Raw genomic sequence first — 21,149 nt, forward strand, 5'->3', positions numbered from 1 at the left:
ACTATCGGGCTTTCTGTTTCTCTTTATTCAACAACAAGTTCGCATCAATTTTGTAGGAAAACGATCTTCGCAGCGCAGCAACATTTGGACCATTTTAGGATTTGACATTTTAAAATTTAAGTTTTTAATCTTATTGTAATTAATATACTCGCGTCTCATAAGTTTAGGATTTGAACTTTTATTATACTGTATATTTGTATTCATAATTTTATTTTCTGAGGGCCACAAGTTTATTAGCCTTTGGTTATTAAGTGTTTAACCCTCGTTAAATAATGTCTATTATTATTATTATTATTATTATTATTATTATCGTCTTCACGTAATGTTTGCTTAGAGTCCTTAGGGCCGAGACCAAACCATGGTCCTGGGGCACTAGAGGATAGCCAGTTTTTTTGCTTGATAGCACCCTCCTAAGAATGTTTATTATTATTATTATTATTATTATTATTATTATTATCACTATTATCATAACCATCATAATTATCCCTTCCCTTCCCTAATACTCCAGCTACAGACCGGTTTTACTGGCTTAATGGAGTTTAATCGAAGGATAGTTAAACGGTGAATAAACACAATTTTATTCCTCGATTAATTATCCCGCTAACCTCGGGTTATGGTATTCGGGTTTTGAACAACCGGGGTCTGGCCTTCATTTGGCAGAGTCTGCATTTTACGCGAAAATACGGTGGAGAGCAGATGCTATGGAGTTGTACGCATCTAGAGTCATTCTGTTCAAATAGAAAACTCTCTCAAACAGTTACAGCTTTAGTTGCAACATGTGCTTATCCAATTCTATATTTTTTTCAGACTTTCGATGACGGTGCTACTGTACTGACGAAGTGTTCAGTAGAAAGACTACAATCCATCCTGAGCCCAGACGAAGCCAAGAACAACCGGCTGATCGTCAGCAGTTACAAGAACGCCGTCCAGCAGTTTTGTAATGAAGGCAAAAGTGACGACAAGATCATGATTGTCGCCTTCGAGAAGGAGTCCAGCGATCCCTCTGGCTTGATTTTGCTCAAAAAACGGAGTTACGAAGCCAGCAAATTAACATCTATTTCAGGGCATGCAGTTGCCAGCGACATGAGGGCCACGACCCGGAAACTGATGTGGGAGGTCAGCTATTGTGTTAGAAGAGCTGACAAGCGTTCCTTGTGTTTAGGAGACATTCTTCTTTCCTGTGCCATAGAAGAGGTTAGAAATAGAGCGAAGAATGATCCCCACGGAGCTAGTACCTACATCTGGCTTGTTCTAGCAGGAGGATTCTCCAATGTACCTGCTCTACGCCTGTATCTGGCACATGGGTTTGAGATCATTGGTGTTTACGAAGTAGAAAGCGAGGTCTTGATGGCAGTACGTAATGTTGGTGACGAAAGCACACGTAGGGTTTTAAAGCAGGTGAAAGGCAAATTGGAAAGCACTTTCCTTCTACCTGTCCTTAAGAATGCTGCCGCTGTACAGCCAGCGATAACATGGATGGCGCCCAATGACATTTTCGCACCCAGCAGCACCGGGGAAAGCCAAGAAAGCCAAAGTACAGAGGTTTCTGGGGTGAAGTTATTCTCACAACAGTCTTCTGTAGCTACGGGAAAAGCAACGGCAGAAAGCGAGTTGCAATCACTCGAAATCCATATGGCGAGTCCTCAAGAAACCCAGGAGGACGAAATCCAGATGGCGACTCCTCAAGAAACCCAGGAAGACCAATTTCCGCATTCAGGAGTTTCTGACGAGGAAGTTATCTCCGAACAATCACCTGCGGCTACAAAAGTAGGAGACAACCCAGCAGAACAAGAAGATGAAGAGGAGGAGGTAAGCAAATAAAAACTAAGACTTAAAGAGGAGAGGTTCTCGGGCCACTAGATCGTTACTGAGATAGAAAGCTACACAGTGAAATCTCCATATAAGAAAGTTCTGCATTGCTACAAAAAAAACGTTTAACAGTGCTTTTGACCCTATGTTCTTGATCAGTAGAGTTCTACTGGTATACTAATGCAAATGCTGTAATCGGATTGACTGAGCCATTGAACACTATCAGCCATTAGTGTGCAGTGGCTGGAGATCGTCTTGGAAATGGCGACTTTTTTTCGTTTTTCCAAAGTTTTGGAGGAAAATTTTGATGCAAATGGATAATTGAATTTCTGACAAGCCTAAACGAAGGACATTTAGGGTTTCTTGACTTTTAAAAAAGTTGAAATTATTGAAAAAGCTGATGCGCAACTTCGATTTTAAATGGCACTTAAATCCGAGCGATCTTTTTCAGGCGCAAAGTTTAATAATGCGTCAAGAAATAATTGGAAACCGTTATTTGAAGTAAATTTTAGTAAGAATTCTACTAAAACAATTAGATTATGCGCTCTCGATAGTTGGTTCGGCCATCGGCCTCATCAACTATCACCTTATAGAAATCTGGAGCTCATAATCTAATTGTTAAATAGAACAATGCATACAATATCTCTGTCTCATTGTCCTACGCACCAGGAATACGAGGACACGGCGGACACGAAGAAAGGTACAAGTTGCGCTGTGCACGATGACGCGCAAGTCGGTGTTGATTCTAGACTTAATATTGTTTTGCAAGTGATCCGTGGTTTGGAAGGAAATAGGGAACTTTCCTCAGACGTTTGCGCCTCCTACACTCAATCTAAATTTTCACCATGTATGCAGGAATTATTTACTTCCTAAGACCTCGCCCTGATTAGTTTGTTGACGCTGCGCGCTTGGCGCGTTAGTTCTTTATGCCGGCTAGAGGTTGACCAGAAACTCGTAGCGTTGATATAGAATCTCTCTTAATTGCAATTCGCACAAAAGTCCTGATGGTTATTCTAATATTGTATCTTACTTGTAGGAGGAAAGTGAAAGCGAGACGCCAAGCCAGCCAAAAAGAAGAAAAAGGGCACATGGTTCACTAAAACAACAAGTAGCTAGAATTGTCGGTGGTGAAACTCAAGAAGATCTCGAGCGGTACGTGTCTAGCTTGGAGTTCAGGTCTTACAGAGACAATTTGAATCTCTTGCACGCGCAAAGCGTTTTAAGATGTGTGGAAGGAATTCCGCAACAAGAAATGATACAAAACATAGTATCTATGACTGAGAAATTGAAGGGAGATATTTCCCATCCTTTTCTGCAGCAACTACAATTAGCTAGACAGCTTGAGAGCTTAAGCAAAATTCGAGATGAACATATCTTGAATACTGCGAAGTGGCTGGTTGACGAAGGAATGGTATCGTTAAAAATAACAGCATGGAGGGAGATCGTACGGATTGCCTGGATTGTTTACCGTTACCCCGTACTAGGCCAAGTGCAATTAAGTTGGTCAGAAGCAAGGATTGTGCTGCCTGCTTTGCGAGATCTTTTTGATGAAAAGGTCGCGAGAAACGAGCCCTTGCCTAACAACGTAATCAGGGCACAGCAGTCCAGATGTGACGCACCGTACCTGCGCATTTCCCTTGAATTTCCAAACACACCTCCCGGGGATGGGGATGGATTATGTGACCTTAGAGTTACACAGCTACATGGCGTGTTTGTTAATGACGAAAAAGTAAACGGTGTTCAGGAAATCAATTTTGTCCAACGGGTCTACCCCAGTTCGTTCGGTCAGATCGAAGGAGTCCCAGCAGATTTTGTTGAAATGCGAAGCAGGCTATTAGGATTTGACACACAAGAGGCGCCAAGGGGTCCCGGAAGAAGGGACTGTCAAGTACCACAACCTCTGTGGCGCGAGGGAAGACAATTTTTACAGGAGGAACTCCAGGGACTCAAAGGAGACATAGATTGCGATCAGGCGAGAATCCTGGGTGACTGTTATGGTGTGGACATCTATAACAGGCTATTGCTGGACATTCGTGGTGTCTATAATGCGGAAACGCTGCCAGAGGAAGATGAGCCTGTTCCAACACTACAAAGGCTTGAGATGGCCAAAAGGGCATTGCGTACAGGATATGCTTTTCCGACAAATCACTATTTTGTCACGAATGATTTGTGGCAAGAATTTCAGGAGGCTATCCGACAAAGAAAAGGCGGTTTCTCCGGAGAGCAGTTTGTTCATCCCTCTCTTTGCAGGAGGGAACGATACAGGATGGAAGTTAATGCAAATGCCAGGAGACGAAACAGGTATGCTGAATAAATAGCTTTCATTACTGATTGTTTCTATCAGTGAACATAAGAGCAGTGAGTCTGCCTGGAGATCCTATGAAGATTTGGCAAGGACGAGGAGAGAGCTGTATTAAAGGGACACTGTCACGATATATTTGCCAAAAGCTGTTATAAATTCACCAAATGGTCCCTACATTTATGTAATAACTTAATTAGCTCTAACTAAACGATTAAAAGCAATTTCGTTACGAACATCGACACAGCAGCATCATTTTTGCACACTTTGAACGATTTTCGAGCCAAACTTGAATTTTTTTAAACCTGACAGCCTAACGCTTTTTAAAAAATCCATATTACAATCCGTTTCCATCCTCGCTATCGTTAGCCATTCTCACTTCCTAGTGGGTTTTAATCATTTGTTGGGTACTGCTCTGCAAAATAAAACTATAATTGTTCAGCTTCCAGTGAATTGTGAAACGACCAATTTATTTTCCGTTAAACGTGATTTCGACCCCCTTTACCACCCTCAGTGGTAAGTGCAGTGTCCCTTTAATAATAACTTGCCCTCTCGTGAAACCTGGTATAGGTTTGATATATGAAGGAGCTGTGAAGCTCTGTGACATTATCCTTGCCTGGAGATCTTCATAGTATTTGGCACCAGGGTCGAGATGGTGAACAGAAGGCTTTGGAGTCTAGATATAACAAATATGTATATTTTTGACCCACGATTTTTTGCAATATAAAAATATATAGTCCAATTTTACGATTGAATTGACGAGTGCATCCTTCTAAATTCATACGTTTTCTAATTTTATCATTTTCCTTATACACCCATTCTTAGCTAACAGGGACCATTGATGTCACACGCTTTGAGCTTTCTTTTATTTTCCTATCTGACATTCTATATCACTGAAATGTATTTTATTTAGATCTTAAATACCAAACGACATACCCAGAGAAATGTCATTGAATTAGCTTTTCAGGTTACTCTTTAGTAAATATTTATATTATCCCTTGTTGCTGAAAATAGGTTGTCACATGGCAGAAAATTTCTTTTCAAATGTCCTTTAAGCCAGTTAACGCTTTGGACTTTACAATGAAACCATGCTCATTTTGTACATATTTCACATAAGTTTATATTGAACACATTTTCCGTTATCTGTAACGGTAATTTACATTAAGCAACAACACATGTTATTGTCCATTTAGAAGTGTATAAAAATATTTAAAAGATAATTTGAACAGTTAAAGGGTTACCAGTTCCCAGAAATAACTAAAAACCTAAAAATGTCAGGCAACTGGTTTAAATAATGTAAATTAAATGTTTACAGCGGAGGTAATATAGTTATACAAACAAATATGTTAAAATTATCCTCATGATTAGGAGAAAGATTGTTTCTTCCGGATACGATGTTTCAAAGGCGGATTTTTTCAACGTCGTATATAATGCAGTGCGCAAGTTCCGAGGACACGCAAATCTAGCGACTCTGCCGTATTCTCAGCTAAAACGACTAGCAGAACACCTTCTGAAGGGTGAGGCAATAGACAGACAGCCACAACTCACAGTACCGGAACAAGAGCATCTTTGCAGTGACAGCTAATCGCAGTGACAGTTAATCACAAGAGTGAGTTTGGGTTTCCTGTTGTATGGAACCATTTGGAAGCCGGTCACGGAAATCATCGTAGTTATATAAACAACTTACATAAACACAGCAGCTGTGAAATTAAAGCCTGAAAAAAGATCAGACCTAAACGGGATTTGAACCCATGACCTCTGCGATGCCGGTGCAGTGCTCTACCAACTGAGCTATCAAGCCAACTGGAAGCTGATCATGTTGTGAGTTCGTTATATACGCGTAGACGGTGAAGAATGCAAGTGAATATATGAAAGATCATATATTTGAACTGCGGAGAAAGATATGAAGACACGATTGATCATCGCAGTTATATAAACAGCTTTAGCAGTTGTGAATTTAAAGCCTGAGAAAAGATCAGGCCTGAACGTGATTCGAGCCCTGGACCTCTGCAATACCGGTGCAGTTCTCTACCAACTGAGCTATCAAGGCAACTGGGAAGAGTATGAGAAGCGTACGGTGAGGCAGAAGCATACCTTGGGAGAAAATACAAAGAAGTCGAGGGAGTTCCAAATACGATGAAACTTCATTCTGCGGTTGGCAACTCAGCAGAAAAAGTACTGGTGAGGTAAACGTTCTTGTTATTGCAGTAGCTACCTTCATGACGAAGAATTCCAAGCAGATTCAACTTGTGGCTGAAAAGCAGTATTACAAATTGACCAAGATGACGGTGACTTGGAGGTCTCCTTCATAATAAGACGAAAAGTAATAAGTTTCAAGTGGCTTGCTCAAAAGGATGGGTTAGGGCTTGAAAGGTACAGCATTATCTGCGTAATGGAGCCTCCGGTACCTATTGGCAAAACTGGACGCGCCTTTTAATGTTACAGATCGAGCAACTTAAAATCTTTGAAAATGAAAACAATGTACCTGATGGCCGCCTTACCACCAGTGTCTACAGGAAACCAACACATACTGATCAGTACCTAGCGTATGATTCACACCACCCTCAGTCAGTAAAGCGCGGTATTGTGAAGTGTTTGTACGACCGGGCTAAACGTGTCGTGACCAAACCATCAGTAATCACTGGAGAGAAGAAACATCTGTCATCTGTACTTGTTTCTAACGGATATCCCTCCTCTTTTGTACAGAAGATCACAAAAGCACGAACAACCCCAAGAAGAGAGCCCGTCGCGGAATTTAAATCCAACGCCGTTTTACCTTATGTCCAAGGAGTTTCGGAGTCTCTCCGCCGCTGCCTTGAACAACAAGGCATTCGCACCGTCTTCAAGTCCGACACGACACTTCGGTCACACTTAGTGCAACCAAAGGACACCGTCAACCCGGCTAAACAAGATGGTGTTGACTACAGGATTCCCTGTGAGTGCGGCAAAGTCTACATCGGGGAAACAGGGAGATCTATGCAGGAGAGGATCAAAGAGCACGACAGGGATATACGACTCGCCCGTACTCAGACCTCCGCCGTTTCTGAACACACCCACGAGACCGGCCACTATCCTATCTGGAATGAGGTCAAGTTTATTGATCGAGATCCTCACTGGTACACACGTAGGGTCAAGGAAGCTATTCACATAAGACTTCACCCTAATAACATCAACAAGGATAGTGGAATTGAAATTCCTGAAGCATGGATGCCCACGATCAAAAAACACAACAACAGGAGAACGGTACAACAGCGGACCACTGAGGGAACACCTACTCGCCAGAACAATGGAACAATAGGAGGATCGAAATGCACCAATCACAGCCGACCTTTGTGATGTAAATGATACCGTGCAATCAGTCGACCTTATCGCCTGAAGAAGACTAGCAGTAAGCAATCGAAACGTCGCGATCTACATCTCAAGTGACTACATCGTGAGACAAACGATAATACACTTTATTATTACATCTACCAGGATGAATAACAAAAACCTTTTCCTCGACAATGTACTAAAACTTGACTGAAAACACTAATTGTGGTACTTTTGTTAGAAAGAACTGAAAAGAGGGGTATTTTGATAACTGCTTTTCACATTCCATTTCCATTTAATTCAGCTTTTGCTTTGAGTGGTTGTAAATTACATTACTTAACGAAATTAAGTATATGTTGCAAAGAACTGCAGAGACTCGAACACATTGCTATTAATCCTCCGTTCAAAGTCATAGTCAATTTTTCATTTTAATTGTGTTAAGTTTACTAGGAGTAGTTAACCGAGTGTGTAGCTCACATTTTCTCTCGTGAGAATGAAAGCTCACAAAGCATGAGTTTCGCTAGACCTGTGATTTTCTATCGTTACTGTCCTTTGTACATTACGTTATCATGTTTCAGGCCGTTTCTGCTTATCTTTGGGCCTAACATACCGTTTAAAAGGTTTGCAGAAAAATAGTTTCGTTTGTAGCATTTATGGTCAAATGAGTGCAGACTTTTAGATTCCCAAAGTAAAACCGTAACAGGAAACATAAAAAACGGAAATTTCATATCGATAAAAATATGATTAAACTTGTAAAATTGCTAAAAAGTTATTTCTGTCAAGTTTCAAGTTAGTACAAATGATATAGCAAGTAAACTTTTTCCCATATACATTGCTAATTAAAAGCGACAAAACGTTACTTGCAGTGACATCTAACCATTATGAGTATAAATCTACTAGCATTCTACCACGAATGCTGCTCTCTGATTGGTTACGCTACTCACTGTCTACTCTGTGATAGACAGTGAGTGGCGTAGCAGTGTACCCTTGTACCTTGTAATTAAAATGACGGCCGCTTCTTGGCGTTTTGGAAGAGGATTTAGATAAAGTTTTGAAGGACGAGTAGACTTATACTAAAACAATCAGATTGCTCGCACTCCATTGCTATTGCGTGATAGTTGAAAAGTTAAAGGTTGAAGGGTTGAACACTTTTTCGTTTAACTTGCAAACTACTTTGTCGTTTTTTGTGGAAATTCAGAAAATGAAAGTTTACATATTATATTCAGAAATGTTAGTAACTTAACAAACTGTAATGGGTGTATAACCAAAAGTTTCAATCAAAATGAAAAAAAAATGAATATCGTTTAATGGCATATTCCTGAAGACTTGATACAGTTTTGTTATTCTAGATTAAGCCTACTCGACCCAGAGCTTTTTAACTCTGCCTTAGATGTGCGAAAACTGTCATCTAAGCCGGTCCCAAGCCCGGATAAAAGAGGAGGGTTGCGACTGGAGAAAATCTCTCCATTGCATAAAAAAGTAACGAGGAAACAGTAATTTCTTTCAGAAAATCGCATTTAGCATATTGTGCAGTAAGTGGTTAAATTGCCGGTGCTAAGGAACTTACCTTGCCAAAGTTTTTGCTCCGCCAATATTTTGCAAACGTCATCACATTGAGTGTTATTTTACAGATATGAACGTAACCTCGAGTTCACTTTTTGATCTGTCGAAAAAGGACGAAGAATCCCCGCAATCGATAGACAATACATACATTTCCCCCCTAACATGAAATAAACTTTTCCCTTGAGCATACGGACATTCTTTCAGCATGCAAACGAGGTAGACCGCTGCCGTTTGGATAGCACCATATCATTTCTCGTCCCAAGGCCTCGCTCCTTTTGGTCAGCAACAAGAATCGCGACCTCTGGCCAGATCCGATTTTCTGAACATCCGCTGAGAATTCGTTTCGTACTCTCAGCCAATCAGATTTGTCAGACTTGACTCTGAGTATGTGCAGAGTGACGGGAAGTCCGCGATTCACGAACTTCCGGTGTTGAACCCGGCCAGAGGTCAAGAGTCCTGGTGCTGACCAAAAACGGCGCGGCCCCTGGGGTCGAGAATATGGCACTATATAAAACTGACGTGAAATTTGTAACCAGCCTCTTTCGTCTCGTTAAGTTGGACCAAGGTGAGCTACCTTAAAGACTTATCTGAACGCCGTTCGTTATTTCGGTAAAATTTAAAGCAAGCGAAGCAGACTTAGGTCAGGAGCATTTTAAACAAACCGAGGAGATTCGCTGATAATTTAAATCTTTAAACTAGACATCGAGCGAAACATTGATAGGTAGGCCTGTCCCGATTGCGCTGGAAAAATCGCAAGTGCTCAAAACATGGCAAAAAAAGTACTTAACTAGTGCTCGATTTCTATAAAAAGTGCTTGAAATTTAGAAATGGTGCACGAAAATTGCTCGCAGTTTACGTTTGTTTATTTCCCAGCAGATGTTTGTACATATTCCTAGTTTTATCAAACTTTTAACTAAACACGAAGTCACGATCCAATGAAAATCGCCTGTTCCCACGGTTAAAAGGACCATAGCACGCGCATTTCCATGACAACAGTCAGCCGATCAGGCGACAAGCTAAAATTACTCGTACTCGGCTTTACTGAAAACGTTTCAAACACAAAATATTGCATTTAACATGTGGAAAATTGTGAAAAATGTGCTGAAATGTTTTCCAAAAAGCCAAAACATGCTCAAATTCTGCTCAAAAGTCAATTAAGTGCTCACAAGTGCTGCAAATGTAAAATAGTGCTCCAATTTCGCCTACCCTCCTTTCGCGCGACCATTTTTTTCTCGCAAATTTCTTTCGCGTCACGCACGACGGACTAAGCGAAAGAGGGACTACTCGTAGTCTAGTACAGTGCGGTTCGGAGCGGGCAAGATGGGCGTATCTCTTGCTCGCTCAACATTGCTTGCATTGTTCCCGCAGAAAACTAAAAAACTCTCAACACCATCACCATGTAATAAATCTTTTTATTAGCAAGCTTTTTTGGTCAAGAGAGCTCGTCTGGCCTTTGTCTTGGTCAATAACAACGCAAAAGAACGAGGCCAATATTCAGGCAAGCATCTTGACCGACAAAGATTGTCAACAACTTATGTATAATGATACAGTCACAGTCGTGGAATAAACTGTTCAGGTTAATTTAAGATGTTACGATTAACGTAATGCGATGCATTTGTGTTATACGTTTCCCCGTTTAGACATTCAACACAAGATGTCATCAAGTCAAACCAACGGTAACACCTTTACTCATTTGTCTACTGAATGGATATTTTTATTTGTGCATTTCTTTCTTTTTTTAAAAGAGCCACAAAGAAAATTTAGGGGCTTTTTCAAACGGGTAAACTCTCAAATTCCTGTTTGTAGCACAACAACAACAACAACAAAACACACAAAAAGATTAACTCAATTCAAAGCTTCCTGAAAAGAGCTGCGTTACTCAAGCAGTGTAAGGCCAGGGTCAGGAATGTAAAGTAGAATTATGGTTGGGCAGCTACATCTTTTGTTCTATTTGTTTTACGAAGCTGAATTTTTCCCTTGTCATAAAGGTGGCCAAAGATGGTTATAATTTAGCATAGCCCTAACTGTGGAGGCCACTAAAGATACACACTAAAAACGAGTATTTTGCTTTTCCCGCAGAAAACAAGGGAGAGGCAGAACCTTCTGCAGGTAACATATAAACAACTGTCAATTTTTATTTTTAGGATCTGTCTACACTATACCGAACGGCTCATTATGTCGACATGAAAGATAGTCCGGCCTGGTATGAGCAGAAACGACCGCGCAGCTTGGCTCGTTACGTTTTGTGTGAACGAAAGGCCTATCCTATATGGTTTTCGCGCCGGCCCAAAAACTATACGCTATAGTGTAGACATAGCCTTATTAGGTCAGACTAACAAAAATGAGGTTTTACGTGAATCGGACAAGGGTGCGAAACCTCTGAATAGTAAAAGTTTTAAAATAACAGGATGATATTGAGGTTTAATTCATTGCAAAATGACATTTGTTTGGTTTTCTACAGGGGACGACATAAGAGAGGTGGTGCAGTTAAAGGAGAAAGAAGGTAACGTGTGAAAAACCTGTCAAAAAAATAAAGTTTCAGGGACAAAGGATGTGAAACTTTTAATAGTACAAGTTCGAAAATTGCAGTTTGATTTCGAAGTTTAATTGGTAAGAAAATGACTTTTTTTGTCTTTTCTACAGTTGTGCCGGAAAAGACAGATGGAGGTGAGAAAGGAGCTTCAATAACCTCTATTATCATTGTTATACATTATAAAATTTCTGCAAAAAAGGAAAAGTTGAGAACATAACTGACATACACATTGGTTTCTCTATAGATCCTAAAGAAAATGTGGAAGCCCTGAGGGCAGAAATAAGCGGTAAATATACCAAAGATTGTCATTACTACCTTTTTGAAAACGACGACGTTTCGACCTTAGGCTAATATCACTATCCAGTCAATACTATATTTTATGATAACTGCAGAAATTCTCGCCCGCTCATTGGCTAATTTTCATTGTCAATATGCGGACAGACACATTAATTTATAATTTATGTGATGCGGCAACGAGCGAGAGCGGACAATTTGACAATTTGTTATGTAAAAAAACAAACTGACGTTAGTTTTTCATGCGTCTGTCCTGTTATTGAAGATGAATTTCTTCATAACATTGTCAAAGTAGTCTGTGATCCATTCGGCGATCCACAGTTACTTTGACAATGTTATGACGAAATTCATCATCAATAACCTGACAGAGACATGAAAAACTGATGTCAATTTGTTAAGTTGATAAAAATGTATACTACGTAAAAACAATAAGTCGATCGCAAAAGGAATAAAAGTAATAGAATGCTCTTTCAAAAAAATAGTTTCGCATGGATGGAGTCAGTCTGTGTGGTTAATTTTATATTCCATTCCTTTATGAAAAGCATCTCATAAACGAGACAATCAAATTTTCTTTAACACTTCGGAGCATGCAAAACTGGCTTATTTTCAGGAGTCTGGCGCTTTCCTGGCCTTATCAAATTCTAGAAATATTGTTATACTATTTCCATTGTAAATATCTATTGCTAATGTAGTATTTAATGTAGTTTTTATTATTTGTATTTTTTTAGAGGCCCTTACTTACTTACAATATTCTTTTTCAGAATTAAAAGAGCAGTTGAAGCTCTCAAACAGTAAGTTTTCAAATTCTGTTTGTCTGTATATAATTCTTGATAGCCAAAGAAACACAAACTCGCCAGTCATGTAAAAAGCTTGCAAAATACAGTAATGCCTTTTGCTCATTGGTTGTAATATTGTCCGACGTTTGATTGACTGTTGTCCTAAATCGGAGTGAGTAATACTTGTTTGTGACGCTAACAAGAAAATTTCCCTAAAATAGGAAAAATAGAAATGTGTTAAACAAAAAACTTATCTCACAATTTTATGTCTTTCTTTCATTTTTAGTGCGCTGTTGGCGTTGCAAAAGAAAAGGCCACAGGGCCAAGGATTGTACAGAAAGAGGGGGAGGGAGAAGGCAGTGGGGTGGCCATGGGAGGGGACGTGGGTGGGGGAGAGGAAGGGGAGGGGGAAGAGGGAGGGGAAGAGGGGGGGGAAGAATGGTAGTCAGTATGGGAGGGGCAACATTTTCCGTCTCGTCTTAAATTTATTCTTATTTAACATAAACGGGGGGGAGAGAGACAGAAAATGCCAATAGGGAGGGGAATGGGGGCTAAGAGGGGGGCTATATTTCTAAGGGTAAGGGCATAAGTTATATAAATTTTGTAAATAGACGTTGAAATTAGTGTATGTAATAATAATAATAAAAAAAAACGTAAAACATATATACCAAAAAAAATCGTTAAGATGTATTGTTAATCTTGCATTCTAAAAAGTTGAATTGCTGTAAATAGTTTTGTAAATAGAATTGTAAAATACACGATATTAACTTAAGTCTTATTTATTGTAAATGTTGTTGTACATAAAATTGTATATATTTTAACCTCTGTAGAAACAACTATGTAAATATATTATTGTAGCTTTAGACTTGGGCTCGGCGCTTCCCACGGGAACATGTAGTGTCTTTACAGTCTAAGTGCCTATTGGACGTTACACATTGTCAAATGTCAAACCGTTTTCTGTAAAAAAAATACACAATGAAGAGCTTAATAAAAGTGTCCACCGTTTTATTTATTGTGTATATTTTGTTTTGTAGCCCCCCTTAGCTGAGCCAAAATCCCCTTTCCAGGTCTTACATTCATAGATTGACATAGATTTATTGATTGATATCATGTATTCGTAGGATATTGTAGTTGTTAGAATAAAGTTGTTCTTTCCAGATAAAAATGTTTCTTTGATGATAAAATGGCGTGTGGTACCTCAAGAGGAATAGGGGTCTGATTATGGCTGAAGGACCTTATAGGGTAGCATAAAAAAATTGTTTCGATCAGAATTCAGCTTCCGATAAACGACTCTAAAGACTTTTAAGTGCCGATATGAAGTGTCACTCTAATCTCTGACGTGATTAAATAATATACACTTAAATATGAAATATCAAATGATACTGGATGAAAAAATCATGATGGCTGAAATAGAGAGAACTATTCAAATATTCAAAACATTGAAAATATTGCGAGTCCAAAGATTTGTTGCAAGTCTTAGCAAAACTGATAGATTTTAGAATCAGATATGAAATAAATGTTAGGATTCTCTCACCCCCACGCATGCAGTTAGCCGTCTTGAAGCACTTGACTCCAGCGACTCCAGAACCCGTACAGCAAAGAACAATTCCTGGTCATTTCACCGGACGCTGGTTTATCTCGTCAAGGATCGAATGCTACTTCAACTAGCCAATCTAAGTGTCCCTATCTAGGTCCCCTAACTAAAATTACAATCTAAAATTTAAGCAATGAAACGAACCTTTCTCATCTCAGAGAATCAAGCAAAGAGGCATGTACTGGCTTACAAGCAGTGTCAATTACCTAAGTTTTATCACAAAAGTACTGCATCAAGCGTGTTCATGCAGCCAGCAAAATACAAACAGCGTAATGATTGAAGTCATAATGTCTGTAAGACACTCGAGAACCTTCTCAAATTAATTGCCCAAAGGTATCGAGAGCATCGTGGACTCGCAACGCAGAATCACCCTTAGACTGAACTATCTGCGTGCCTTACACTTTTCCGTATCTTTTTTCCCACCAGTCATGTTGTCAAGGAAGCATTGGTTACGATATGGTTTCTTGCTTATTTTTAACAGAAGATTTCCTTTATTCTGATTTGATTTCAATCTTGTATGAGAAGAAGTTGATTTAGATATGATCTCCTTTTTCTAAAGATTATTTTTTATCTGTATAGACTTCCTTATGGCTGGAGTGACTGTTTTCTTCATCGGTTGCTATCGACAATCGATATCGATCAAATTGTTAATTAAGCAAATTGTTCATGGATTCTATGAATATTTCGTTAACAGTGCACCTTACCTTGCTCAGAAAATAACAGCTAACACCAACTGATCATTCAAATACCACTTGAAGGGAAATTACATGGATTAAGTGCTCTTGTCACCTGACTGCCAACAAGACTGAAATCACGAAGGAATTAGTAATAACGACTGCGATCTATAACAAAGAATTTGCCAGTGATTAGCCATCTGATTGAAGAATATTCTCATCTGCGTCTACACTTTTAAGGCGGCAAACGACTATCATAAGTCATCACACCAACTATCAAAATTAAAAGATTAATAATAAATAGTAATAATAAAATAATAAATGAACACAAAAATATCCCAGTAATTGAAAATAAACATATAAATAACGATAACTCCAATAATAGTGAAAATAATAGTACAAGACAAGTGGTCAAAATCTTAGGTACCCGCATAGAATGGGGACCGACGCCCAGTCTTGTTGCCTAGAGAACAGAGACCCTTTAACGATGGTCTAAGAGCGCCAAACTTGGCGCCTCAACTTAGCTAAGAGTGGCCAATAGTTTCCCACCAAAGGTTTCGAAAATGGTCAAAATTTTAGGTACCTGCATAGAATGGGGACCGACGCCCAGTGTTGTTGCCTAGAGAACAGAGACCCTTTAACGATAGTCTAAGAGCGCCAAACTCGGCGCCTCAACTTAGCTAAGAGTGGCCAATAGTTTCCCACCAAAGGTTTTGAAAATGGTCAAAATTTTAGGTACCCGCATAGAATGGGGACCGACGCCCAGTCTTGTTGCCTAGAGAACAGAGACCCTTTAACGATAGTCTAAGAGCGCCAAACTTCGCGCCTCAACTTAGCTCAGAGTGGCCAATAGTTTCCCACCAAAAGTTTTGAAAATGGTCAAAATCTTAGGTACCCGCATAGAATGGGGACCGACGCCCAGTGTTGTTGCCTAGAGAACAGAGACCCTTTAACGATAGTCTAAGAGCGCCAAACTTCGCGCCTCAACTTAGCTAAGAGTGGCCAATAGTTTCCCACCAAAAGTTTTGAAAATGGTCAAAATCTTAGGTACCCGCATAGAATGGGGACCGACGCCCAGTCTTGTTGCCTAGAGAACAGAGACCCTTTAACGATAGTCTAAGAGCGCCAAACTTCGCGCCTCAACTTAGCTAAGAGTGGCCAATAGTTTCCCACCAAAAGTTTTGAAAATGGTCAAAATCTTAGGTACCCGCATAGAATGGGGACCGACGCCCAGTCTTGTTGCCTAGAGAACAGTGACCCTTTAACGATGGTCTGAGAGCGCCAAACTTGGCGCCTCAACTTAGCTAAGAGTGGCCAATAGTTTCCCACCAAAGGTTTTGAAAATGGTCAAAATCTTAGGTACCTGCATAGAATGGGGACCGACGCCCAGTGTTGTTGCCTAGAGAACAGAGACCCTTTAACGATAGTCTCAGAGCGCCAAACTTGGCGCCTCAACTTAGCTAAGAGTGGCCAATAGTTTCTCACCAAAGGTTTTGAAAATGGTCAAAATCTTAGGTACCCGCATAGAATGGGGACCGACGCCCAGTCTTGTTGCCTAGAGAACAGAGACCCTTTAACCATAGTCTAAGAGCGCCAAACTCGGCGCCTCAACTTAGCTCAGAGTGGCCAATAGTTTCCCACCAAAGGTTTTGAAAATGGTCAAAATTTTAGGTACCTGCATAGAATGGGGACCGACGCCCAGTGTTGTTGCCTAGAGAACAGAGACCCTTTAACGATAGTCTAAGAGCGCCAAACTCGGCGCCTCAACTTAGCTAAGAGTGGCCAATAGTTTCCCACCAAAAGTTTTGAAAATGGTCAAAATCTTAGGTACCCGCATAGAATGGGGACCGACGCCCAGTCTTGTTGCCTAGAGAACAGAGACCCTTTAACGATGGTCTGAGAGCGCCAAACTTGGCGCCTCAACTTAGCTAAGAGTGGCCAATAGTTTCCCACCAAAGGTTTTGAAAATGGTCAAAATTTTAGGTACCTGCATAGAATGGGGACCGACGCCCAGTGTTGTTGCCTAGAGAACAGAGACCCTTTAACCATAGTCTAAGAGCGCCAAACTCGGCGCCTCAACTTAGCTCAGAGTGGCCAATAGTTTCCCACCAAAGGTTTTGAAAATGGTCAAAATTTTAGGTACCTGCATAGAATGGGAACCGACGCCCAGTGTTGTTGCCTAGAGAACAGTGACCCTTTAACGATCGTCTAAGAGCGCCAAACTCGGCGCCTCAACTTAGCTAAGAGTGGCCAATAGTTTCCCACCAAAAGTTTTGAAAATGGTCAAAATCTTAGGTACCCGCATAGAATGGGGACCGACGCCCAGTGTTGTTGCCTAGAGAACAGAGACCCTTTAACGATGGTCTGAGAGCGCCAAACTTGGCGCCTCAACTTAGCTAAGAGTGGCCAATAGTTTCCCACCAAAGGTTTTGAAAATGGTCAAAATTTTAGGTACCTGCATAGAATGGGGACCGACGCCCAGTCTTGTTGCCTAGAGAACAGAGACCCTTTAACCATAGTCTAAGAGCGCCAAACTCGGCGCCTCAACTTAGCTCAGAGTGGCCAATAGTTTCCCACCAAAGGTTTTGAAAATGGTCAAAATCTTAGGTACCCGCATAGAATGGGGACCGACGCCCAGTCTTGTTGCCTAGAGAACAGAGACCCTTTAACGATAGTCTAAGAGCGCCAAACTCGGCGCCTCAACTTAGCTAAGAGTGGCCAATAGTTTCCCACCAAAAGTTCTGAAAATGGTCAAAATCTTAGGTACCCACATAGAATGGGGACCGACGCCCAGTCTTGTTGCCTAGAGAACAGAGACCCTTTAACCATAGTCTAAGAGCATCAAACTTGGCGCCTCAACTTAGCTAAGAGTGGCCAATAGTTTCCCACCAAAGGTTTTGAAAATGGTCAAAATTTTAGGTACCTGCATAGAATGGGGACCGACGCCCAGTGTTGTTGCCTAGAGAACAGAGACCCTTTAACGATAGTCTAAGAGCGCCAAACTTCGCGCCTCAACTTAGCTAAGAGTGCCCAATAGTTTCCCACCAAAAGTTTTGAAAATGGTCAAAATCTTAGGTACCCGCATAGAATGGGGACCGACGCCCAGTCTTGTTGCCTAGAGAACAGAGACCCTTTAACGATGGTCTGAGAGCGCCAAACTTGGCGCCTCAACTTAGCTAAGAGTGGCCAATAGTTTCCCACCAAAAGTTTTGAAAATGGTCAAAATCTTAGGTACCCGCATAGAATGGGGACCGACGCCCAGTCTTGTTGCCTAGAGAACAGAGACCCTTTAACGATAGTCTCAGAGCGCCAAACTCGGCGCCTCAACTTAGCTAAGAGTGGCCAATAGTTTCCCACCAAAGGTTTTGAAAATGGTCAAAATCTTAGGTACCCGCATAGAATGGGGACCGACGTCCAGTGTTGTTGCCTAGAGAACAGAGACCCTTTAACGATAGTCTAAGACCGCCAAACTTGGTGCCTCAACTTAGCTAAGAGTGGCCAATAGTCTCCCACCAAAAGTTTTGAAAATGGTCAAAATCTTAGGTACCCGCATAGAATGGGGACCGACGCCCAGTGTCGTTGCCTAGAGAACAGAGACCCTTTAACGATGGTCTGAGAGCGCCAAACTTGGCGCCTCAACTAAGCTAAGAGTGGTCAATAGTTTCCCACCAAAGGTTTTGAAAATGGTCAAAATCTTGGGGCCCTGCATAGAAGAAGGACCGACGTCCAGTGTTGTTGCTTAGACAACAGGGTCCCTTTAATGATGGTCTAAGAGCGCCAAACTCGGCGCCTCAACTTAGCTAAGAGTGGCCAATAGTTTCCCACGAAAAGTTTTGAAAATGCTCAAAATCTTAGGTCCCTGCAGCTAACACCAACTGATCATTCAAATACCACTTGAAGGGAAACTACATGGATTTAGTGCTCTTGTCACCTGACTGCCAACAAGACTGAAATCACGAAGGAATTAGAAATAACGACTGCGATCGAAAACAAACAATTTCCCAGTGATTAGCCATCTGATCGAAGAATATTCTCATCTGCGTCTACACTTTTAAGTCGGCAAACGACTATCATAAGTCATCACACCAACTATCAAAATTAAAAAATAAATAATGAATAGTAATAATATGAAATATCAAATGATACTGGCTGAAATAGAGAGAACTATTCAAATATTCAAAACATTGAAAATATTGCGAGTCCAAAGATTTGTTGCAAGTCTTAGCAAAACTGATAGATTTTAGAATCAGATATGAAATAAATGTTAGGATTCTCTCACCCCACGCATGATGTTAGCCGTCTCCAAGCACTTGACTCCAGCGACTCCAGAACCCGTACAGCAAAGAACAATTCCTGGTCATTTCACCGGACGCTGGTTTATCTCGTCAAGGATCGAATGCTACTTCAACTCGCCAATCTAAGTGTCACGTGGTTTTCTGCGAAAAAAAAACAAAACAAAACAAAAAAAGAAAGAAAGAACCAACCAAAACATACTAAGGAAATGAAAACAACACTCACTCAACCCCTCCCTGCCCCCTCCCCCCCCCTGCCAAAACCTAGAGTCAGACTGGAGAAGACATGTATGTAAGTTGTCCGGTTCGTGCGTGCTGGAATACACCCCAGCTGCCCGTAACCAGTAGTCAACTTATTCCCATGAGATGAACACAACACTCAGTAAGTATGTTACCTACACAGATACTACATAATTTAGTTGGTAAAGCAGCTTGATACGGGTTAACTGGCAAGGCATTAAGTGCCGATATGAAGTGTCACTCTTTAATCTCTGAGGTGATTAAATAATATACACTTAAATATGAAATATCAAATGATACTGGCTGAAATAGAGAGAACTATTCAAATATTCAAAACATTGAAAATATTGCGAGTCCAAAGATTTGTTGCAAGTCTTAGCAAAACTGATAGATTTTAGAATCAGATATGAAATAAATGTTAGGATTCTCTCACCCCACGCATGATGTTAGCCGTCTCCAAGCACTTGACTCCAGCGACTCCAGAACCCGTACAGCAAAGAACAATTCCTGGTCATTTCACCGGACGCTGGTTTATCTCGTCAAGGATCGAATGCTACTTCAACTAGCCAATCTAAGTGTCACGTGGTTTTCTGCGAAAAAAAAACAAAACAAAACAAAAAAGAAAGAAAGAACCAACCAAAACATACTAAGGAAATGAAAACAACACTCACTCAACCCCTCCCTGCCCCCTCCCCCCCCCCCCTCTGCCAAAACCTAGAGTCAGACTGGAGAAGACATGTATGTAAGTTGTCCGGTTCGTGCGTGCTGGAATACACCCCAGCTGCCCGTAACCAGTAGTCAACTTATTCCCATGAGATGAACACAACACTCAGTAAGTATGTTACCTACACAGATACTACATAATTTAGTTGGTAAAGCAGCTTGATACGGGTTAACTGGCAAGGCATTAAGTGCCGATATGAAGTGTCACTCTTTAATCTCTGAGGTGATTAAATAATATACACTTAAATATGAAATATCAAATGATACTGGCTGAAATAGAGAGAACTATTCAAATATTCAAAACATTGAAAATATTGCGAGTCCAAAGATTTGTTGCAAGTCTTAGCAAAACTGATAGATTTTAGAATCAGATATGAAATAAATGTTAGGATTCTCTCACCCCACGCATGATGTTAGCCGTCTCCAAGCACTTGACTCCAGCGACTCCAGAACCCGTACAGCAAAGAACAATTCCTGGTCATTTCACCGGACGCTGGTTTATCTCGTCAAGGATCGAATGCTACTTCAACTAGCCAATCTAAGTGTCACGTGGTTTTCTGCGAAAAAAAAACAAAACAAAACAAAAAAAGAAAGAAAGAACCAACCAAAACATACTAAGGAAATGAAAACAACACTCACTCAACCCCTCCCTGCCCCCTCCCCCCCCCCCTGCCAAAACCTAGAGTCAGACTGGAGAAGACATGTATGTAAGTTGTCCGGTTCGTGCGTGCTGGAATACACCCCAGCTGCCCGTAACCAGTAGTCAACTTATTCCCATGAGATGAACACAACACTCAGTAAGTATGTTACCTACACAGATACTACATAATTTAGTTGGTAAAGCAGCTTGATACGGGTTAACTGGCAAGGCATTAAGTGCCGATATGAAGTGTCACTCTTTAATCTCTGAGGTGATTAAATAATATACACTTAAATATGAAATATCAAATGATACTGGCTGAAATAGAGAGAACTATTCAAATATTCAAAACATTGAAAATATTGCGAGTCCAAAGATTTGTTGCAAGTCTTAGCAAAACTGA

General features: G+C 40.7%; 2 protein-coding genes, 1 long non-coding RNA gene and 1 other non-coding gene across 4 annotated transcripts; 2 read left to right on the plus strand and 2 right to left on the minus strand.

Moving 5' to 3' along the window:
• The first annotated feature begins 433 nt into the window (after nt 1-433).
• On the plus strand, nt 434-5,468 carry LOC149112982 (uncharacterized). The gene is made up of 2 exons (XM_089288616.1): nt 434-1,809; nt 2,846-5,468. The coding sequence occupies exons 1-2, from the start codon at nt 697-699 to the stop codon at nt 4,121-4,123; spliced, it is 2,391 nt and encodes a 796-aa protein (XP_089144742.1). The 5' UTR covers nt 434-696; the 3' UTR covers nt 4,124-5,468.
• Nucleotides 5,469-5,836: 368 nt separating this feature from the next.
• On the minus strand, nt 5,837-5,909 carry Trnaa-ggc (transfer RNA alanine (anticodon GGC)). Its single transcript has one exon. It is a non-coding gene; the product is annotated as a tRNA-Ala (tRNA).
• A 4,631-nt stretch (nt 5,910-10,540) lies between these two features.
• Nucleotides 10,541-13,748, plus strand: LOC149112984 (uncharacterized). Its single transcript, XM_089288617.1, has 7 exons — nt 10,541-10,656; nt 11,060-11,089; nt 11,442-11,483; nt 11,624-11,647; nt 11,758-11,799; nt 12,569-12,598; nt 12,870-13,748. Exons 1-7 carry the CDS (start codon nt 10,590-10,592, stop codon nt 13,064-13,066), a joined length of 432 nt encoding a protein of 143 aa, XP_089144743.1. The 5' UTR covers nt 10,541-10,589; the 3' UTR covers nt 13,067-13,748.
• On the minus strand, nt 13,347-20,080 carry LOC149112985 (uncharacterized). The gene is made up of 2 exons (XR_016206883.1): nt 19,131-20,080; nt 13,347-13,540 (listed from the first exon to the last, which is right to left on the minus strand). It is a non-coding gene; the product is annotated as an uncharacterized LOC149112985 (long non-coding RNA).
• Between the last annotated feature and the right edge of the window lie 1,069 nt (nt 20,081-21,149).

Source organism: Orbicella faveolata, unplaced genomic scaffold (genome assembly GCF_042242905.1).
Source record: "Orbicella faveolata isolate gen_17 unplaced genomic scaffold, um_ofav_v1 contig_18, whole genome shotgun sequence".
In the NCBI taxonomy this organism is placed as follows: Eukaryota; Metazoa; Cnidaria; class Anthozoa; order Scleractinia; family Merulinidae; genus Orbicella; species Orbicella faveolata.

What these genes read in the sequence shown, in the direction of transcription:
- LOC149112982 (XM_089288616.1), top strand. Translation starts at nt 697, where the DNA reads ATGCTATGGAGTTGTACGCATCTAGAGTCATTCTGTTCAAATAGAAAA. An exon ending in AAGAAGATGAAGAGGAGGAG is followed by an intron (nt 1,810 to 2,845) that starts GTAAGCAAATAA and finishes TCTTACTTGTAG; the next exon opens with GAGGAAAGTGAAAGCGAGAC.
- LOC149112984 (XM_089288617.1), top strand. Translation starts at nt 10,590, where the DNA reads ATGCATTTGTGTTATACGTTTCCCCGTTTAGACATTCAACACAAGATG. An exon ending in GCCGGAAAAGACAGATGGAG is followed by an intron (nt 11,648 to 11,757) that starts GTGAGAAAGGAG and finishes GTTTCTCTATAG; the next exon opens with ATCCTAAAGAAAATGTGGAA. An exon ending in GCAGTTGAAGCTCTCAAACA is followed by an intron (nt 12,599 to 12,869) that starts GTAAGTTTTCAA and finishes TTTCATTTTTAG; the next exon opens with TGCGCTGTTGGCGTTGCAAA.